The 22,344-nt window shown below is 41.3% G+C and overlaps 1 protein-coding gene across 3 annotated transcripts in view; it reads right to left on the bottom strand.

Moving 5' to 3' along the window:
- Window positions 1-452: 452 nt before the first annotated feature.
- pik3r1 (phosphoinositide-3-kinase, regulatory subunit 1 (alpha)) overlaps window positions 453-22,344 on the bottom strand; it is a 37,072-nt gene continuing 15,180 nt past the window's right edge. Inside the window, exons 3-15 of one of the 3 annotated variants that reach the window (XM_028462087.1) lie at window positions 12,437-12,529; window positions 12,255-12,329; window positions 12,038-12,169; window positions 9,754-9,955; window positions 9,411-9,493; window positions 3,156-3,357; window positions 2,889-3,069; window positions 2,683-2,808; window positions 2,469-2,611; window positions 2,202-2,378; window positions 2,040-2,114; window positions 1,788-1,958; window positions 453-1,130 (exon numbers count right to left, since the gene is read on the bottom strand). In XM_028462087.1, the coding sequence (XP_028317888.1) occupies window positions 941-1,130; window positions 1,788-1,958; window positions 2,040-2,114; window positions 2,202-2,378; window positions 2,469-2,611; window positions 2,683-2,808; window positions 2,889-3,069; window positions 3,156-3,357; window positions 9,411-9,493; window positions 9,754-9,955; window positions 12,038-12,169; window positions 12,255-12,329; window positions 12,437-12,529 (1,850 nt within the window). In that variant the 3' untranslated portion in view covers window positions 453-940. Of the gene's footprint in view, window positions 1,131-1,787; window positions 1,959-2,039; window positions 2,115-2,201; window positions 2,379-2,468; window positions 2,612-2,682; window positions 2,809-2,888; window positions 3,070-3,155; window positions 3,358-4,031; window positions 4,281-5,091; window positions 5,729-9,410; window positions 9,494-9,753; window positions 9,956-12,037; window positions 12,170-12,254; window positions 12,330-12,436; window positions 12,530-22,344 lie in introns of those variants that run through there. The other 2 variants (XM_028462088.1, XM_028462089.1) reach the window with 2 other exon arrangements.

Here is a 22,344-nt window from a genome sequence, read left to right as displayed (position 1 = left end):
AAATACTTATTTGTCCATCTTTACACCGGATGTTAAAGTTATATATATGGTAAAGCTTTTGCTTCTATTATTATCATCTTGTAGAAATCGTGTGTCTGTGTCAGCGAGTGGACACTATGAAACACAGGAAAAGTTACTTTAAGCAATGAAACAAGCTTATGTTTGTGGGTGGAGACACAAGAAGAGAAAAAAATGACCACGATGACTCAAGTGAAAATGGTGGAGAAGAGAATTGCATAGCAGATCAGAAGAAAACAGGAAGTGATCCTTTTTGGTGCGGGCGTGCGTCCACTCACTTTTGTTTTTCACATATGTACACGTACATGAGTCCATTCATAGTTTCACCTGCCCACAGTTCGAAAATCAAGTTCTGCGCCGTTTTAATGCTCATCGGTGAGGATTTCTCCACATCTCAGATCCTTTTGTGTAAAGTCCATAACAGTTTTTTCCACCCAGAAGAAGAAAAAAAAAAAGAAGAAAAGTTTAAAAAGTGCTTATTTTGCTACATTTATCAGCTGATTCAACAGTTAACACAAACGTGTCGCACAGTTTCTTGATTCTATGAGTTTTGGTCACAGACAGTCGAGCTCTCACTCATTCACACACACAAAGGAAAAAAACACAGATGAGGGGCTAAAAGTAGAAAAAACAAAACGTGAGGTTGTGGTCGGGCGAGTGCAGCTCGCTGAGAGAGTCTGTGTCTGCTGCTGCCGCCAATCCAGCTGGTAAAGCTAAAAACAAAACAAAACAAAAAACAACAAGCACCGTAAGGAGAAGGCCTCAGAAATCCTCTGCCAGGACAAGTTCAGCAGTTTCAGCTCCGCTCGGTGCCAAAGGATCTACATTCAGACACAGTTCAGGCTCTGAGTCCTTAAAGTCTGACTCGATTCCAAAATCACAGAGTCCGTGAACGCGTTTCCATGGTTTTCTGTCCGTGTCCTCACCGCCTCTGCTGGGTGTAGACGGGGTACGCTAGAGTCACATTCAGAGAGTCGTTGTGCTGGACCAGGGACGTGTGCTGGTAGTGCAGGACCAGTTCTTTTAGGGAGCTGTACAGGTTGTAGGGCTCAGCGAAGCCAAAGCCTGAGGGTGTCTTGTTGATGACGCAGTGCTTCACCTCACCGTCCACACTGCAGAGGACAGGACACACGTCAACCTCAACAACCAATTAGCTTTCACTCTGACTTAGTGTTCGCACAAAACTACAAGTTAAACAGCTTTCTGTGTGCGTGCAATAGGAAGTGGTTTACAATACGGTAAATGTTGTGATCAAAGTATAAAATCAAACAAAAAAAACTAAAATAAATTTAGAAAACATTGATTACAAACACAGATTTAAAGACTTAATTATTGCAGATCCAGAATTACTTTACGTTACAGTGGGCTCTAAATAAGAAATTATAAAAAGGTGAAAAGAAACACTAGACAAAAAAAACATGAATTAAAACTTAACTTAGAGACCAATGCCAAGGATGATATTAACAGAGAATAAGGATTAAAATAATTCACTGTTAATTCACTCTCAAAGCATTTTCTGCAGAAACATTTAATTGGGTGGAACGTTTATCCCCCAATTAAAAAAGAGAACTTATTTAAGGCGCATCGTCAAGAAAAGGCCAATTAAAACACTTGGATTTCTTTAGTTTAAAGTTCATCAGCGCATCAAAATCAAATCGAAATTCAGCTTTGTGAGTGATAATTTAGAAATAACTCTTTAAAACCTTCTGTGTTTGATCAATAATTGCCGATAATTAGCTGAATGTTGGAGTTTGGTCGGCTGTACGTACACGACACTGCAGGCGTAGCATCCCGCCTTGCTGCTGTCTCGCACCAGGAATGTTCCGTCTCTCTTGCTCTGCAGCAGAGCCTCGGCCTGGAGTCGGTTGATTTTGCCGAGTTTCCAGGAGCGCTCGTCATGATGAGGAAGGTCCTCATCGTCGTCCACCATTGAATATTGACTAGAAAAGAAAAGGCAACCATGAGGGTAGGGCTTAGATGCTAGCAGTGTACAGTTAGTCGTAGCTTAGGCACTCTCTTACTCTTCTGTGTTTTCGTTCTTGATTCCCAGCCACTCGTTGAGTTTCTTCTGTCTCACTCCTTTCTGGGTCAGCCACCTGGGAGGAGAAGAGAGGTTAGAGTTTAGAGGTCACAGAATGAGTCGTCTGCGGTCCAGTCGGCAAGGCGGCCAGAGCTGCACTCACATCAGGTACTGGTCTCGAGTCTTGCGGAGCTGGATGAGGTCGGGCTTGATGCTGTTCATCCTCTTGTCGATCTCTCGGTAATCTGCCGCCTGCTTCTTCAGGTCTTCCTCCAGACGTCGCTTGCTGTCGACGATCTCACTGATCCGCGACTTTAGCTTCTCATAGTTCCCCATAATCCTACGGAACACAGAAAGAGGACGAGGGTGACTATGACCTACCTTAAAACATAGAACGAGTAATACTTTCTCCTACGTGTGTCCCACTCACCTTTGGATCTCCTTATCGTTGCCCTCTCGTTTGAACTTCTCAATGTACTCTTTGCTGTACTGCTCCTGCGTCTGACACTGCTCCTCAAAGATCTTGATGGTTTCGTTGAACGCCTCTATCGCCGTTCGTTTCATTTGGATTTCCTGAAAGCACAAAACGCTGTTAGATGTCGAGAACTTTAGGTGACTTGTTCTGGTTCTGTGAAAACTCGTACCTGTGAGGTTCTGGTGTGTTCTTCGTACAGACGGTCGTACTCCTTGTTTTTCTCCTGGTACTGTTGATGATACTCGCAGAGTTTTCTGCCCACAGCTTCAATATTGTCTTCTTTCACCACCTGATCCTGATGGGAGAGATCAAGAGTCAGCCAGTGGGAAAACCAACCAAAGAGACAGCGTGTGATTCGTCTGCTCTGTTACCAACCTGCTGGTGCTTGGAGACGGGGTACAGCAGCTTGACATCCAGCTTGGGGTTGTACTGGGCCAGGGACTCGTTGCGATAGTGGTTGATGAGCTCAACGACAGAGCTGAAGGTCAGTGGGTCGGAGAAGCCGTACTTCCCGTCCCGGTGGAATATCTTGATCAGTTTGTTGTTTCCTCCTTTCCTGTGGCGGGGGAAAAAAATGCCTTAATACGTGCTTTGAAGACAAAGATCGCACACATCAGAGTCGGAGCAGCAGCTGCGACTCACCTCAGCGTCAGCGTGTAGTCCCCGTGCATCTTGGTAGAGGCGTCTCTCACCAAGAACGTACCGTCCGCCGTGTCCCTCAGCTTCTCGTTGACCTCCTCCCTGGAGATGTCGCCCCAGTACCACTCGGCATCCTGCAGAGTCATGTTGTTGTTCATACCACTGTTAATCACAGCCGTGGGTTTGGGTGGCTTCGGGGGAAGAGCTGCAGAAAGGAACAAGAGGAGCAACCGTCAAGAAATAAGGTACGACTGGAGCTCGGAGTCTGAATTAAAGACGTGATGTTATGGCATGTTCACAGAAGATTAGGGGCAACAGCCTAAATCACCCCTTCACTACGGTTTTGCATCTTATGGGCTTTAAACTGAACAAGGAGGAAACAGGAGGTCTCACTCATGGTTTTTTCCATTGATTAAAGCGGGCTGGAAAAAACGCTGCACATTAGTGAGGGGGCAGGAGTGGGGGGTGGCGGTGGGTGGAGAAAAGAAGCGTGAGTCAGGAAGAATGGATTTCATTCAAGAAAAAGGAGAAAACTAGAACGAATCACAAGCGACGCAGAATTCCAGATAAACATGTTCAAAATGGAGCGCAGGACGATGACCTCAGGGACGCCAGAGCTAATAATACCACTTAAAGGCTGTGGTCTTTGTTCACTCGTGCCGTTTTAAAATCTTCCTCTACTGCAGATAATCTCACCACAGATTCTAAACACAAGTGTCCGATCACTTCGCCTCAGATTGATGAAATCTGACACCATCAATGTCACTAAGCACCGCGACAGTCCAGCTTTGTTCAGTCGTTGCACAATTACCACTTCTTTTAGCACCTATTTGAGAAGCCATTAAGAGAGCCTGCTCAGTAACATGTTACATCACTCACCGCAGCCAATCACATTGAGCGTCTGTCACCAAGCGTTCCTGCATTTCATTTCCTCTGAGCAATGAGGTCATTGTGAAAGCCAGTGTAGCGCTGTGCTCTGAATTTCTCCGATGACGCAGCTAAAATCTAATATCCAATGGTGTTGTTCCTCTGCAGCTGAATCTGGAGCCTTCGTCTTCTTTCAGAAGGAAATATAGACACCCGAGCTGCTCCATGCTCCCCCTCAGACATCCTCTGTCTTTCTAATCGAGCCAGTCTGCATAGCCTGCTGCAGGTTGCTCAGCCCCTCCCCTTCCTCCTCCTCCTCCTACCCGTCTCTGCCTAAGTCCGTCCCACTGCTGGTGCTCAGACAAAGCCAGCTCTGCACCAGGGGCACGTACGCAGCTAAATGTTAATTCCTGGCCCGGTCAGCGGCACCCGGGGCTCTAAAATACGCCTGTAATCCCACAGCATGACAGAGATAGCTGATTTATTTCCTAAGCGACATTAAAATAGGCCAAGTTCCCGGTAAAGGTGTGGGTGGCTCATGTGACAGACTGAAGTCGTTCATCTGCTAGGGCACAAAGATGTCCTCAAACTGCTGTTTAGGTTTCATGTTTAAATCTGTGACCCATTTTATTACAACTGTCAAAGGGTTGTTGATGTGCAAAAAAAAAAAAAAAAAAAAAACTTTCCCAACAAAAATGTTGTATTTAAAGTTAAAGTTAAAATTTCTCAAAGCCCTAAAGTGTCAGCGATACAACATCACTGATCTCTCTCTGGCTGCCAAATACACCTGCTGGAAAAGTTTGAGGGCCAACCCAAAACTGCTAACTGCTGATGAATGTGCTGGAACCGGCTGGTGGACCCACAGCATGCGGCACGCAGCAGCCTCAGGCCAAAGCGTAGCTGCTCTGACTGAAGGTTCACGCAGGAGAAAAAAGTTCCCTTTTCTCACTCAGCTTCAGCTTTCCTTTCCCCGTGTGGCTCTGTTTTCTTGACAGAGCCTAAAGCAGAAAGAAGCTGCTCCATTTAGCTCAGAAAAAACTTCTCTGGAAAAGATGGCAAGCATCAAACTTACTCTGCAAGTTGTGCATGTTTCAGTGAATCGACGCCTTCTTCTGTGCGGCGACTCTTAAATCCCAAACGGTAGCATTTAATCCAACAGAGATGCTTTCAAGTCCTGCAGTAAATCTCCATTTCACAGGTCGGCCCACCAAGTGCCCGGGTATGTTTTTATTCTTAAGGGCTTAATGTGTGTCTCAATAAAATCCAGGTAATCCGCTTGACATGGGGCAGGTGCTCCATGTGACTGACTGACTGTTCCTTTTCTGCTGTGAGCACAGTAATGTCTCTCTCTCTCTCTCTCTACCTTTCCCTTTCTGGGCTGTGCGAGGCGGGGGCCGGCTCATATGGAGGTGGAGAGTTGATCATTAGCGAGAGGCGTTCAGAGATCAGCCGCGGCCTGTGCCAGCTGCGTTAGAGTGCATGTCTGTCCCTCTGCGCTGCATCAGTAACTCCTTCCCTATGTTTGTAAAGGAGGAGGCAGGGCGGGGGTGGGGAGGGGTGCTCAGTCTTATGATTAACTTGCAAAGTATCAAATATTTGCTGAGCTGTGCGCTTTGAGGCAGAGAGGACATGTGGATATCCAGGAGGAGGAGCGAGTGTGCTCCCAGAAAGTGGAAGCGGCCTAGGTTAACAAGCAGCGCTCTGTGGAGCGGGCCCGGCTCCTCAGCCAACCACATCTAAGTGGGCTTTTTGTCGCTTACTTAAAATAGGCAGGCAGTAACTGAGGAGACACGCACACACACACAAACGGGGACGTGCACACATTATACATGTGTGTTTACAAAGTGGGCCATTTGTCCTCTCTCGACTGAGGTCCTTGTTATTTGTAGAAGACAGGTGACTGAAACCAGTTTGGCACACCTGAACTGTCCGACATGTGATTTGGTGGTGTGGTGTGTGCGTGTGTCCATCCCAGATTAATGCAAACCAGTTGAGTAAATCCACCATTTCAAACTCGTAGTTCAGGGGCTACATTTGACCCAGTTAATTTCATGTGTGCCGGACCAGAACAATTCCTCAGATTTTATTACACCTCGTTTATCATTTACAGATACAATATGAGCTGGTTTCAACATCTGGAACTGAACTATATTGTGGTCAGAGGTGAAAGTAATGGATTACAAGTTATCACGTTACTGTAATTGAGTTGCTTTTATGGGTACTTTTTTGAGTATATTTCTATATCAGTAATTTTACTTATACTTAAGTATGTTTTAAAAGAAGTAATTCAACCAATACGGAGTAAATTATTTTTTGTTGTAAAATGATCAACGGACATTGTGAAACTACAAAAAATGAAATGACCAGACAATCATACGCATCACATCATAGCAGACCAATCAGATTAAACGTAACGTACGGCGCCAAAACAGCATTGAAAGCCGGTTAATTTCTTAGTTTTAGAGTTTATAAATGTAGCTATACTTAGAGCCTGAGAATTTTTTTAATTTTGAATTGAATTAATTGGCGTTATTTTATTTAAAAAGGATTTGTACATTTTGATAAACCTACAAATACAGATAAGTTCCAATTGTGTAAGATTTGGTCTCTTCTTTTTTAAGTTTATACATGAGATGTTCACTGTATACAAGGGAACTGTGACAAGATTTATTACCAAAAATAAACATGGGGGGTAAAAGTAACAACTAACTTTTACTTTGAATACTATTCAATTGAGCTACTTTTTACTTGTACTTGAGTACAATTTCAATCAAGTAACAGTACTTCTACTTGAGTAGCATATATCAGTACTCTTTACACCTCTGATCGTGCTTTAGTTAATTATTTTTACTCAATAATGGCTCAAACATACTCAGGCGAAACATACGCAGAGTCCGCTTTTAGATAATAGTTAATCATTTACAACAGAACCATGCTGCAGACTGAATGCTTTGTTGTTAGCTATTTTAGACACCTGATTGAATTCATATGTCAGATAGCATCGTTTTAATTAGCTAATAATAAGGTAATATTTGAACACTACGCAAGAAATTAGTCATTTAAAGTGATACCAACCCATCACATGAATGTTCTTTAAATGATCACTCTGAATAAGCTGAATAATAAAACGTGTTACTAATGTGTGTCAGAAATGTCTTTGAATAATTTATATTAACTTTTAGCCTCAAACACACGTAATAACCCTTTATATCATTTCAGACTGATATTTCAGTGCTTAGTTACTTATCATCCAGTTCCTTGAACGTCATGCCATTATTCCTCAGAACAGCAAAAACATTACGGGGGACAAATAAGACGTTGTTCTTGCCAGAAAAGGAGAAATAGAGTGAAATCTTGTTACAGATCTATGCATGCCTTCCAGCTGAACAAGGAAGACACCTTTAAATGGGGAAGTCTACGCTAACATGGCAACCATTGGATGGCTTTAACATGAGTCAACAACCTTTCTGAAACAGCGAGCTACTTCAAAACTAGTCAAGAGTCAAAGTAAAAAGCACTTATTAAATACTATGTTTTCACTTTAAGTTTTAACATGCAACATTTTATTTCTCCTTATTCATGCAATTGTTTCATTTTCATTACACTTCACAAGACATAATCATGTTCCTATTTTACTACTACTTTAAATAACAGTGAGACATGTAGCATGTTTGATGCTTGTACAATTTAACAATTATGCAATATTTTTTTTAAAATCCCACTTAGCGTTTTTGAACCGTATACTAAATCTGTGACACTTAAAAACACGTCACAATGTTTCAGTGATTTTTTTCTTCCAAAGAGGGGTCATTTAATACAAAAACTTATAAAGTGCAGCAGTATGTAACTCTACTAAGGTAGTGACTACATCTGTCATCCGTTTTTATCTCTGTGGGTTTGAAACCTAGCAAGTAAATCAGATTTTAGATGGACCTCATTGGTGACGAGAGCTCCAGAACAGGCCTGAGGGCACCTCACATGGTCCATGTGGGCTACCTGGTGCCCACGGGCACCATGTTGGTGACCCCTGCTTTAAAGTGCTTTGATTGCAGCTGCTCCCAATCCCACGAGTAAAGGTTGGATGTTCTGCCATAGTAAAAGGAAGCTTCACAGCGACGAAACTCAAAACAAAACTGATGAATTACAGTGTATAAAAATCCTTCTCTTTAAACAGAACTTTGTTTAAAAACGGTGTATGACCTTTGACCTTTTGTGTTTCTTGGTGTAATATTACACAGATAGAGAAAGAAAGATGCTTCACTGTCCAGAGATGCTTGTCTATTGTCAGATATTAAAGTCATCAGTGACCAGTTTGTCAACTTCATAACTGCCATTTTTTATAAACATTAAAAGCAGCATGGGGTTGTGTCCCTGTCTGTCCATCCATCTGTCTGTTGTTGTGTCTGTCTGTTAAAGTGCTTTTGCAGGTGCAAATTACTGACAGCTGAGTGCAGTCCCTGTACAGGAACATTATAAATAGCCTTAACAGGTAGTAAAATGTAGAAACAGCCACACTCGGCCTGGGAGCGTTTCCACAGGCGACTATAAAAACATGGCTGCGATGCACAGCAAGCTCACACCGACAGACTCACTTCATTCGTGCAAAACCAACAAAACTTGCTCAGTGCACCAGTGTTTGTGCCAAAAACATCACTAGAGAAAGGGCTGACAATCAACCAGTATCAGTGGGTAGCGTCTTCCAGCACAACCAGTCTCAGGTTCAAGGTGATTGTTTTCTTCAGCTCTGCTAAAACTCAAATCCCAACCGTCTGCTGACAAAGCATTAGAGGAAAGCTCTCCCAAGAGAGAGTTTATACTTCCTTTAAAGTTCAGAGAAATAGTTTTAAGTGCAACCGGAAGATGTTGGTTGGAAACTTATTGAAATGTAAATAAGCACGAACCTAAAAACCCAAAAATGGATAGAATTTGGAAAACGTTTTTACGTAACACATTTAAATAGTGAAAAATGACGTGTAAATACAAAATAAACTGTCAAAAAGTTGTGAAAAGATTTCATTTCCCACTTAAATTACCCGAGAAAATTAGTTAAAAGTAGCTGTTGTCCATCTTAAGACACCAAAAACAAAAAACATTTAGCAGGGGACTTTAAAAAGTGTAAACAAATCAAAGTCAGACTGCTGCGCAACAAAAAATGTAAAAAACAGGTTAAATAGAAAAAGCTGCTGCACAGAAACTTGTGGCCTTTTCTCACGCTTTCATCTATTAATAGATCAGGTCGGCCTGTTTAAAGATTTGGTTCCCTGCAGAAGACACATGCATGTCTGCCTCCAATGATAAAAATCTGTGATGTGCATGTCAGGATTTATTCAGTGAAGAAATCTAGTTCCTCCACAGTGACACTGTAAGTGCAGAGTAAAGAAGGTGAACTACCTGGTGCGGCCTGGCTTTCGCTCCACTCGCTGGTCACCAGAACCTCAATAATCCTGACATGAATATCCAAACTGGGCTCACAACTGTGGAAAGAAAAAAATGAAAAAAAAGGCGAATTATAGAAAATCTTGTGTTTTACAGGCGAGGTGACGGCCTGCGCTGTGCTCGGGTTGTTCTTTGCCGATTTCAATCTTACGCTAATTCAGGCTTATACGCTTTAATTGTGCAGCACAGCTGGTAAGTAGAAAAGCTTCAACCTATATCTGCAGCAGCAGTGGCTGACAGGCGGCTGCGTGTGTGCGTGTGTGTAGCAACAACTTAGGCCTGCGGAGCCAACACCAACCTGGTGGCCTGCTGTCTGAAGAAGACGGGGCTGAAGATCTCGCCGAGGGATCGGGCGCTGAGCAGGTTCTTGGCACCGCTTTGACACACTCTGGCGAAATGCCTGAGGAGGCATTGGAGAGTGAGCCAGTACTGAGGAGGCAGGCTCGGGGTGGTGGCGATGCGACGCAGCAGCTGGGCGCATTCCTCACAATTCGCCGCCTCTGTTGGAACAGGAGGGAGTGAAGGGTCAGATGGACAGATGTGAAAACCTGCCTGTGAGCATTTCCACGTTGAGTACTGGCGTGCAGCGATGATGGAAAAAGGTGTCATGTGCAGCACGACCCGAAAGTCGCACAAAGACTGTGCGGTCGACAATGAGCGTAAGGTACACCGGCAGGTGATTGGCTGCTCAGCGAGGCAGCAGATAAACTTTCAGGCTTGTTTTAGTTCCTATTAACCACAGATATCCTGTTTCTGAACACGTGACACAGAGTGGTGGGGGTGGGGAGGGGGGAGGTTAACCTCCGCTTGCAACATTGCATGACTTCAAAGACTGAACAAATTAAGTATGATTAAATTCTTTGCTTTTCTGATGCAAGTCCCAGGAATCATGTGATACTTTGTATTTCCTGTCATAGTTCCAGACACTGCAGGAAAGGCACTAATGACAAGAAATTATATATTTTGTTTTAGTTTCACAAACCTTGGATTACAAAAGGTTTCAAAAATGCCTGCAAGAAAAAAAACCTGTTGTATAGAACATTTCTAAAATTAAAGACAAAGGAATCAGATGTCAGAATGAATTATAGGAAAGCAAGAAAAAAGGATTACTTCTATAATTTATTAGACAAATGTGGAAATAGCGCAAAAGATACATGGAGTGTGATAAACACTGTACTAAAAGACAACAAAGTGAAAACAAAATTTCCAATGTATTCTTGGAAAAACAACTCAAACATTTATAATAAAAAGGAAAGAGTGAATTCATTTATCAATTTCTTTTTGAATATTGCTCCTAATTTAGCACAAATTATTCCAAACCAAAGTATGTTTCTGGACAAAGTAGAAACAAAGGAAATACTAACTATTGTGCAACAGTATGAAAACAGTATAAAAATCAAAGGATCTGCAGACATGAACATGGTTTTGTTTAAAAGAATTATAGATGTAGTTATTGATCCATTCACATATAGTTGCAACTTATCGTTTCCAGATAACGTTACTTCTTTCTGCTGCTTTTCATTAATATTTTTCTTTTTTCTCAATGTGGAGGTTTTTCTCTTTATTTGCTTGGGAGCTTTTTTTTTTAAGAAAGAAAGAAATTTGCACTTGTTTGGTCATTCTAATAATATTGTAATGTGCAATCATATTTATTCATTTTTATGTTTAAATTACTTGGACTTTTGTGTGTCCAAACCGGCTGCTTAAAAGCTTTTTACACATAATTTATTATCCACCATACACGTTTACAAATCTCATATCTCCCTCGTAGGTTTATTTTGTATTTTACTTCATTTGTTGCATTATATTTTGTATGTTGTTAAATTGGCTTTCACGTGTTCTATTTGTGTATTGTTATGCAATCTAAACCATGGAGAGCAAAAACTAAACTATGAAAGTATAGAAAAACACGTAACTGTCAAATTTTATTTTGTTATACACTAAGAGGATGAGAAATCAATGATTCTAAAGTACTTTAAAGCTGATATTTTCTGAGAAATCTATGTTCATGTATCAGTCTTTTGAAATGCAAAAAAATATCTTGCTAGTCTTTTACGATGGTCTACTGCCGGTGGTCATTCATATACATTAATGTATATAAGCCCCTCCTTCGTCCTATAGACCTCTATACAAATGGAAACAAGCGCCGTGATCGCCCAGCCAAAAGGCTTCGGCTTTCTGTTTTTCAGACTGTCAATCAAAGTGAATGCTGAACTGCGCACGAAAAAAAGGTTGCGTGTCACAACAGCAAGCAGGTAAGAATGATTTTGGCTCTTACCTGACCCAAAGACCTATATTGATGCGACCTTATCATGTTCCGCGATGTGCATGCAGAAAAATGGAGGCGTGGCTTCTGCTAGATTGGCAGAGGCAGTAGATGGAAGTGAAGCTGTTTAGGGCGGGACATCGAGACTTTTCTCAGAAACTCCGGATATCAGCTTTAAGGTTGAAAAAAGTTTTTTTTACATGTTGACGTTTTGTGGTATTGGGTACTCAATGTTCGCAGAGCAAAAGTACTTTACATCAGCAGAGATTTAGGTCGACCACTGGTGGCTGTTTCCTGTCAGGGTTCTCAGTCTCACCTTTGGTTGTGTGAACCATCTGGGCATATATTGCAGTAGGCATGATGGGCTGCGGCAGATCCTGCAGGTACCGACGCATTCCATCGCACAGGACGGAGAGCTCCAGCTGGTCCAGCTCTGCTGAGGGAGGATCTTTGGCGGACAGACCAACATTTATCCTCAAAGTTAGACTGAGTACAGCCAGGGTGCACTGGATGAATCAAAAAAAGCTACTCACCACACTCAAAGCACTGTCTGACTTCAAGTCCAGCACCAGCAGTAAATGTGCGATATAAAGTGGGGTTATCCAGGCCTGGAAACAAGATGTGTTATTTTAGAAGACAAAAGCCAGCAGGACCAGCAGCAGCGCTGAAAGGTCAGAAAAAGTACACATCAGCAGCTGAAGATGTAATCACTTGCCTTTCTTCTCGATGGCCTCCAGCAGTCTGACCAGCATGGGTGGAGCGGTCTCAGGGAGGGAGAACTGCTCCGTCAGGTCTAACAGACAAGTGCCTGAGGAGACAAAGAGCACCAAACTGTAACTAAGGGGATTTCCAGAGAAGAACCATTCTTAAGAACCCTTACAACTCACTAATTAATGGGACATGTTCCAAGCATGAGGAAATTAATGACATACCATGTGTGAAACCTATTGATTTGTGTAGACTTGACAAAAGAATGCAGCCCACAAAAATGTGTGACAGCAGGAAATCCAAGCTTCCTCACATTTACATACCAACATCTTAGAGTAGGACAGTTCATCTCTCTAACTGGGTTTTATCACATCTTGATTCATTGTTGGCTGAAACTGCTTTAGTCTGAAATCTTGTATATAAAACATCAAATGTTCTGTAACTCAAGACAAAATAAATTCTTTCCATTAGCTGTTGCAGCTTGAAGAGCCTGAGAGAACTAAGCCTTTTTGAGTCGGATTTACACATTTTAGTGTTGCCATCTTTTATTTTTAATTTTAATCTACCATTTCAATGCCACGTTACAGTAAATAGAGATTTTTTCCCAGCTGCTTGGGCATGAAACAATATGGACACTGCAGAGGAAAGGAAGAGTCTGGAAGTGTGTCGGTTCTGAAGCATTCAATTCACAAAGAAAAAAATTTATATTTAAATTCAACTAAAACTACTCAAAATAATTAGGACTCCCGATCCGATATTGGTATCAGAAATCAGTCTGATATCAGCCGCAAAAAAAATTTGTAACAGATTATATCGGCCTGCATCTAATATTGGTATCGTATTGAAGTGAAAAAGTTGGGTCGGGGACACCCCTCAAAATAATGGACAACATACGCACAGTACAAAACCATGTTCGACTGTGGCAGAATTATTGGAAAAGCAATATCAAAATGTTTATTTACTCATTAGAGCAATATTTTAAAGCTCTGATTTATTCACCTGGACTGTTGCACCCATGACCAGCTTTAATGTGTATTGAAAATGCAGCTCCCCACAGAGGAAGATTTGTGTGTTTTAGTTTTTTGCTTGGTTTAGTTTTGATTGCATTTTGTCTTCATTCAACAATAATCCAATGGAAATAAAACACTAGCAAACTGAACTGCAGCACTATATGGCAGTTCATTTGAAAAGAAAGCACATCAAAGGCAGCAGGTTCAAAACCAAAAGCAGTGCCTTAGCATTTAAAAAGGTGCTTATTGACAACTGTTGGATTGAAAAAAACAGGATGCTGAGTAGTAAAGTTAGGCTCTGGTGGACCAAAGAAGTGAGCAAATCCCCTGTGATATGAGGTAAGCCAGGTCCGGCTCCTGTGACTTGTACATCCCTCAGAACTTTGCACCCAGGTGTGGACATGAAAGGACCTGGGAGTTGGCGAGGACTTTATTTGGCTTTGCAAAGGCGTATTTTTAAAGGAGCACCTTTCTGAAAGGGTGGACTGTTCCACGAGGTGTACAGCTTCACAAACACTGCAGAACCATGAATGGACGCCTTTCTGGTTGCGACTGTATTTTTCTTTCTGTCTACCTTAAAAATGATGACTTTTCTCTTTAAATCAGGCATTAACTAGGCAACTGCTGCTCTTGTTGATGCATGACTGCAGGTTATTACAGAGGAACAACCCTCTTCCACTGCTGAAGGTTCAGTCAGGCAAATAATGAAGCACTTCATCCAAATCCATATCCCATTGCCAGTGCAGTGCTCCGGCTGGCATGTTGCGTGTGAAGAAACTGGATTACCGCCGTCCTCTAAACCACAGGGCACACAAAAGCTTGTGTAGGAACTGCACATCGGACTGGGAGGGGACTTTTTTCTCAGAAGCAGAGGACTCAGAGCTGGAACGCCAATGCTACCCTAAATAGAGCTCTGAGACATGCAATGCAGCCATCAGACACTCTTGCGCGCGCGCGCACACACACACACACACACACACACTTTGGAAGCGTAACCTTTCTTCTAGACAAGATATCCAACACGGCTGTCTCTTTAAGCTCGACCTTTTTCAGAGAAATCCAAATCAAAACCTGATGTTAAATATACCTGCACCTTCACCCCCGCACTGCCAACACCCAGTCACAAACCCACATTTGCAATCTATAAAAGTCCAACATCCTGGAGCTCGCAGATTTAATCCGATCCACCATTTAATGAGCACTCGTAAGACTAAATGCTTCACATTTGAGTCATTCATTATCCAAAAACTCAAATTCAACCATACAATAAAATAAATACATTTATATAAATATAATATTACAATTAAGGTGTTTGAAAATTCTGTTTCTCATCTTTGAGAAGTATGTTATTGTTATCTTTACGTTTGTGTCAGTAAAACTATTAAAAAAAAATTAAATAGTGCTTGGATTCCAATGAATTGCTGGAGTTTGGTTAAAAATGGAACACAAAAAATGCTTTAAAAAAGATCACTTGCTCTTAAAAAAAAAAAGGAAAGAAAAAAGAAATACAGCCAATATATATACATATACACACAAAAATTATGTTTCAATACTTTAATATCAAAGATGCACCTCACGATATCTAAATTCAACTTAAGAAAAAGATCCGGATGAAATAAAAAGGCGTTTCAGTGAACATTTTAAAGTTTTAAAATATGTCTGCAACACATTAGGGACAACCAGTCCCAACGAATCATCTGCTTATTTACTTTTTCCGTGTCTGTTCTGCAAGTGACCCAGGGCAGATCGGAGATAAAGTTGCTTCTTGGTACCGTCAGCGAGGTTGATGGTTGAACCGCCAATAGAAATGTATCGAATTGCACAGGAAATATGGCAGTAATGCTTCAAGCTATTAGCAATGATTTCTGAATGCCTTGGCCAGAGATCAAAAGATAAAGTGTCTCATGCTTACCGCACCTTGTTACTAAGGAAACGCTCAAACCCTGCTAATTACACCCAAGATTAGTTCCTCTGTAGTTTGCCAGTAGTTCTTTTTGTGCATAGATCTTGTCTATAGATCTTTCACTGCTCTTATTTGGCCTTCATAAAGGTATAATGTATTCTACGTTAACATTTTAAACACACAAGCTCTTTAAAACTGTATTTTTTTTTTTTATTAGCAAGCAAAGGAAAAAAAATACTTCCAACAGCAAACATGGACGTTTCACCTGTTCAGTATCACAGAAACATTTAGTTCACAATTGTAACAAATTCAATAATTTGTGCCAACAAACGGTTTCTGCTAACTAAAGAGATACTTAAAATGTGCAAAATAAACATGGTTGTGCAACAAATAACATTCACCAAAACTCAAACACAAATAGTTGCACGCAAAGTGGTCTGACAACTTCAAGACAGCTCATGTGTCATTCAAGACTTTATTCCTTTTTTTTTTAATTACGTATGATTCATATAATACATGCCAAGTCAGAATAACCAATCAAATAATAAGCAGTGACAATGCCAGGCTAGAAATGATGGCCAGCACATATGGAGAAGCCATAAACTCAGGATATTTTATTGGGAGATGGTTTCTGTGGCGAGTCTGCAAAGCGGGGTAAGGAGACAGAGTAACCCCCAATCACCCCCCCCCCCCCCAGACATGCCTCTACATGTCTGCATGTTTGTCAGAACTCATGATATCCTAGTAGACTTTGGCCCATCAGCAGTCAGTTAAGACAGACAGCCGCAGCTCGAGGAAGCCGATGCAGCAGCTGCTAGTATTGCTGCGGTGTGTGTACATGTGTGTGTGTACATGTATGCGTGAGAGACAAAGAACAATCTCCTCGGCTAAAACGGCATGTCTGTACCAAGCATACTGCAGACTGCGGGCGGGACAGGGCCAGGCCACCATGGACACACTAAAGATAGCGCTCACTTTGGATAAATTTAGTGGGCCAGCTCGAGTAACCACCATTTTCAGGTTACACACCGCTTGAATGAAAATGCCCAGGCCAAAGCCACGAAAAGACCACCACACCACACATTATACAGCAATGGGCACAAATTATGGAGCCAGAAAAAAAGCTGATGGTTTGCACAGGGTTGTGTACAAATCAAGCTACAGTGACCAAGAAAAAAAACTATTCTGAGGTTGAGCAAAGACATGAGTGAAAGAGCAGCAGGAGTAGCATGCTTGAACACAGCTATAAGATAATGATTGATGCTTGTATGAGGGCTGAGAGGCTTGAATAAGAAGGACAATGTCTCCTCCTGCAGGGGTAACCACGTAGTGCAAAGGCTGAGCTGCGGCCAATGGGAAGTCTGTTGCTACAGCCTGATGATTAACCCTTTGGAGTACACAACAGTCAAGGAAAAGAGTATCCAGTTTCCAACGGTGTGCAGACGACCACCGTAAGTGGGTGAACAATGGAGCCTCTTCACATTAATACAAGATGACAAGATTCAGCAATAAGAGAGCTGTGACGAGACAGATCAGCATACAGTGACTCAAGACACACTGTGGTCAGTGATGGCTTCAGATTTTGTACTGTTGTACAGTTGTACTGTGAGGAAACTAAATAAATACTAATAAAAAAAATATAATTAAACAAAAATGTGCGTAAAAAAACGTAACTCAAAATAATGAGTAAGATACAAATAAAATGGTATATATATATATATATATAGATATATAGATAAGTTGTACTGACATGGTTTACTGCTAAAAGATGTATGAGAACAGTATTAATGTCACCCAATTTCCCCTCAGGGATCAATGGTTTACTGAATCTGAGCAGGTTTATTAATTAAGTTTTGATCAACTTAATTTAAATTAACCTAATTTAAATGATCCTAATGACATCATTCCAGACCATAATAAAACAAAAATAAATAGATGCAAGGATGCATTAGAAGTTATCATAACCTACGATGTTTACCTCACATCTTCTGTAGTTCTGATTAGATGTTGTTCAAACGCTCTGAGCAGGTAAAGCTGATTAAAGCTGCTGCTGTTTTCACGGAGCACAGCAGCGCTACACGAGAAACGGACGGAGCTTTACAGACATGGCAAAAATAAGCAGGCACTGGTCGGCTCCGATATAGGAGTCAGTGATGATTTGCGTAGTTTTTTGCCAGGTTAGACGGTGGTTAGGTGGTGTTTGAAGCGGCTAGGGTGAGAGTGGCAAGGACATTTCAGCATAAGTAACATCTTTTTCCTCATGGTGACAGCGTTTCAACCCGATTCTGTCTATTTCCACGTTCAACAGTAGATTCTGTTTTCATTGGTTGATTCCGTTAACATGGATTTTATAGGGCCCTAGTGTAGTTATTAGCGCACTCAAGACTCGCTGCAGCGCATACAAACATGTGTCCTGTTACCATCTCTGATTGGCTAGCAGCCCAGGAAGGCGGTTCTCGGCAATACTGATTGGCGAATATTTAGAGGTGTCTTGATATCGGTCCAACATCAGCCAGAAAACGAATATCAGATTTTATCGGACTGCATCTAAAATCACCAATATAAGCACTGCGATAAAATTCTCTGCTCCAGCACTTGTATCCTAGGGATGGGAATTAATAAGTATTTAGCGATTCCGATTCCATTAACGATACTGCCTATCGACTGGATTCCTTACTGATTCTCATTGGGCGAGGGAATTAAACAATACAAATGGATTTGTTTGCTTAAACTCTTTATATATTATTTTTTTCTCTTTAATTTCCTGCAGGGATATCAGCTCTCTTTTAATCCACCAGGTATAGATCGTTTTCACTGGATAATAATATATACAAAACTACTATATAAAATGTATTAATTATTATTATTATTACTACAACATGACACATTTTGGCTACAAATATTTGAGAATATTTACAGTGTTCCTTTTTAACTTGAACAACTTGATCCGAAATCCTAATTCAGACAAAACAAATAATTCTGTAAAAAAAGAACATATTAACCAAAAGTACAGCTGCACTTAGCTTTAGTTTAGCCTTTGTTTACATTTCTATAAATGGATCTTCAGAGACGCTGTCCCGTTGTTACATGTGACGTCATCAGCCGTGCGTGCATGCGAAAGAGCAAACTAAAGACAACGATCAGTACCAGTCCGTCTCCCGTGTCTGATTACTTGTTATGGAGACATAAACTTTTGTGGAAGTTTGTTGTTTTTGGAAGAAAAGCCTGCACAAGAAGCAACTTTTGCGCGAGTGTACAGAACTCGGAAGTGAGTAGCTTAGCAACAGAGACGCTACAAACAGCACTGAGGACAGCACTGCTGTGGGTGGAGGAGGTGGATTCTCCACGGTGGACAGCCAACAACTGTATGGTGGAAGGAGCTTCATTTGTTGCAATATACAGGACCTGGAGGAGTTTATCGTGATGTATTTGCGATGTAAGAGGAACCGATCAGCAGAACTGACAGGCAAGCAAACAAACGATTCCTAGGAATTGGATTACTGGGAGCCAGTTCTCAGAAAGAACCGGTTTTCGATTCCCATCCCTATTCTATCCATAGGTGACTGTGATTATTCTCTGTTTGAGTATCATCACTTGATCAAGCCTTTTCTAACATTCCACACTATAAAATAAGTAATAGAAGTATGTATGATTTGTGCTGATATTTTATCAAAACAATATCGATATTGGCGATAGCTGCAATATTGGTGTCATATCGGAAGTGAACAAGTTGTATTGGGACATCCCTAGCAAACACAGTATATATCACTCAAACGATGGAGACGGAAGAAAAAAACCTCAGCATCTGAGGTTAGGTTATCGCAGTAGTGAAAACCTCAATATCGATTAGATGTGAGACAATATCTTGATACGGCGATATATCGCAATATTTTATGCACAATCGATTATCGATATGCTCGCACTATCAATTTTTTTATTTCATTTTTTTCAAAACCTTTTCTGCTTTTTCACTAAAATGTGCAGGTTGGTCTTCACAGAAATGCTGTCACTGTTTGTTGAAGGAACCAATATATTGTTTACTGGAATATTGTACTATTGGAGACACTTATTCATTTACATTGGTATGTTGACACTTATTCATTTACATTGGTATGTTGACACATTCATTTACATTGGTATGTTGACACTTATTTACAGAAATGTTGCACTAAAATAGTGTCACCGTTCATAGGACACTTTCAACTTTTGTCTTTCAGAGATATAAAACAACTTTTTTATTTTTTCACTTAATCTTGTTATATCATAGATTATTGTAGATTGATTTCTGACCAATATATCGATAATCACAATATCGTCATATCGTGAGATAATTGATATCGTGAGCTTTGTAACATGTATCGTATCGTGAGGAACCCAGAGGTTTCCACCCCTAATATCGATCCGATTAGGGTTAATCTTTCAGCACTACCAGCAAGTCCACCCCAGTCGCCCCTTGTTCTTAATAAATCACATAACTCAAATACCTTTTCTGCACCCGTAGATGTTGGCTTCTCTCTGATCCCACCTTTGTCTTATTGTCCTGTAAGTCAATCAGCAGTCTTCTCTGAATCTTATTCTCCTTCCTAATCCTGCTGGCAGACATGCCCCGACTCCAGAAAAGAAGATTTGCCCATTCAGACACAATCAAGTAATGAAACACTTGGGTCTTCTTTATAAGTGACACTGGATTTGTACACAAATAGAAATGACTAACTACAGTGATTATTTTATTGCGACCTAAAAAAAGTCACTCCTTTTTCCACGTGGCAGAAAAGCCACTAAGCCAATAAGAGAAAACTGAATATATATCTGTAGAGCAAGTGCAAAAATTGAATGTTAGCACATAAAATCTAATCTTTAGGATCTGCCTTTTTTATTTTACATTGGAAGACATTCAAAACATTGACTTAGCTAAAATGTAACCCCCATTAAAGGATCTTGGCAGCTAAGTGTAGGGTCTCAATTGTGTGGATGAGACTTCATACTTGGCCTGAACTTGGAATAAGCCAGGATAAACTACCACCGATTATACAAACCAGCAGTCATTGGTATATGACAGTTTACGAGAACATTTTGCAGATAGCCATCAGGTGACATTTATTAAACACAGCTATAATGCGACACTGGAAACTATGACAAGCCAGAAATGCATTTAAATCCACCTTGAGCCTGACGTTAGCAGCCAGCAGATTTAATATCCTCATTGAGCCAGGCTGAAGTCTATATTAATAGATGACCATGTTTGATTATGCTAAAAACAATGCTAATCCAAGATTCAACTGACTTAATTCAGTGTCATTTGCCTCCTGCCAGCAAGTGTACACTGCTCACAATAGCGGTGTAGCGATCGCTGTAGTGCTTTTTGACACGCACGCATTTATTGTGTAGTCGCATTGTGCCCCACGTTACAACAATCAGCACATAGCACAATACTGATTCATCACAAAGCTACAAATCAGTCTACCATGCAGTCTGTGCACCAAAGGAGAGCCAACGCATTCCTGGCCCTTTCTGCCTCTGGTGTCACAGAGGAGCAGAAATAATCCAGCTATTGAGCTGTAAACTTCAGCTGGACTATTTACAGCTCTGATGCTGGGGCACAAAAATGGAGGAGTAAACATATCCAGTGGTTTATAACCACTGCCAAAGTTGCGACATGCATAAATTAAGTGAAAGCCAAAGGACCAAGCAGAAAAGAAAAGAATGAAGGGTTAATAAAAAAAAAAAAAAAGTGTTTGATAGAGCAGATGTCAACCTGAGTGCTAAAGAGGCCCAGAGAAAGAGGGCTGCATTATCTCAAACCGCAGCTATGCGTTTCCTCTGCACTCCTTCAACACTATATTCATATCCACAATGTTACCACCTCAAATGCAAGTACCACTAACCAAGAGGTAAGGTAGATTACGATTCCTGCAAAACGCTTTTAGTCGGTGTGTTTTCTAAAGTAAACTTCACCTCCAATGTTCTGATTACGAGCTAAAAAAAAAAAAAGGCTCAACGGCGAAAAAAGACAGGCTCGATGGCATCAAGTATTTCCTGAAACAGGACTGAACTTGTAGGTTGAGCCCTGTGTGAGCATGCAGCGACTCAACCCCTTATTCGTGCATTTATCTTCAACATTCAGTGGAAGAATGTGTAGTCAGGCTCAGGACGGATAAGGAGCAGTTACAAGAACCGACCAAAACGGGCAAACATTTGGGATTCAAGCTCACCGTCACTGTGTTGTACTTAAATATATAACTGCTTTGACAGCTTGATTTCCATCTTTTGAAAAAGTAGGAATTGAACAGAATTACTGAGTTACAATTCCAAGTTTTAGCTTTGTTTACCAACACAAAGACTCACAGTTCCTATTGTGAGTACAGAGGCATGAACCTTACTTAAAATTGGAAGCGCTCTTTTTTGCATGAGCCCTACATTACAGGGCATAATAAAAAAAATGATATCTGAGCTCAGCCAGCTTCCACATGCATATTCCCTGAGCTGAGCGAGAGGCCCTGTAAAAGGAGCAACACTTTAATGTTTATGAAAAAAGGGAGGGATGCAGAATAGTTTCCCAGCGCATCCCTCTTTCTCTCACCACATCTGCTGCACTCGTGTAAACCACCCCTGTGGCTCACAGAAGAGAGCCCCCCTTTCCCCAAACCAGAGCCGACTGTAGGAACTATCAAAACATTAAAAAAAATAAAAGAGGAGGAGGGGGTTGTGAAAAAAAAGCAACAGAGTGGGAGGAAGGGAGCAGGATCCCTTGGTGGTGGCCAATAAATCACAAACACTCTGGGAGCAACGAGACCCTCTTCAAAGCCCCCAGAGCAGCCCCTCTGCCATCCTCCCTGGCCCTGATCCCTTTGCACACTATCCCTCGTATCCAGGCCGAGCTTAGCACAGGGGCTCCCTCTCTCCTTTAGCCACAACCTCCCCCCCCCCAGCTCAGGACACAGAGACTTTTCTTCTCCTGGTGCTACATTCACACTTGCTTCGAGCGCCGCACTGCTGCCACTC

This window comes from Gouania willdenowi, chromosome 12 (assembly GCF_900634775.1).
Source record: "Gouania willdenowi chromosome 12, fGouWil2.1, whole genome shotgun sequence".
Taxonomy (NCBI): domain Eukaryota; kingdom Metazoa; phylum Chordata; class Actinopteri; order Blenniiformes; family Gobiesocidae; genus Gouania; species Gouania willdenowi.
Note: the sequence above shows the minus strand (reverse complement) of the source record. Positions and strands in the feature narration are given on the sequence as shown.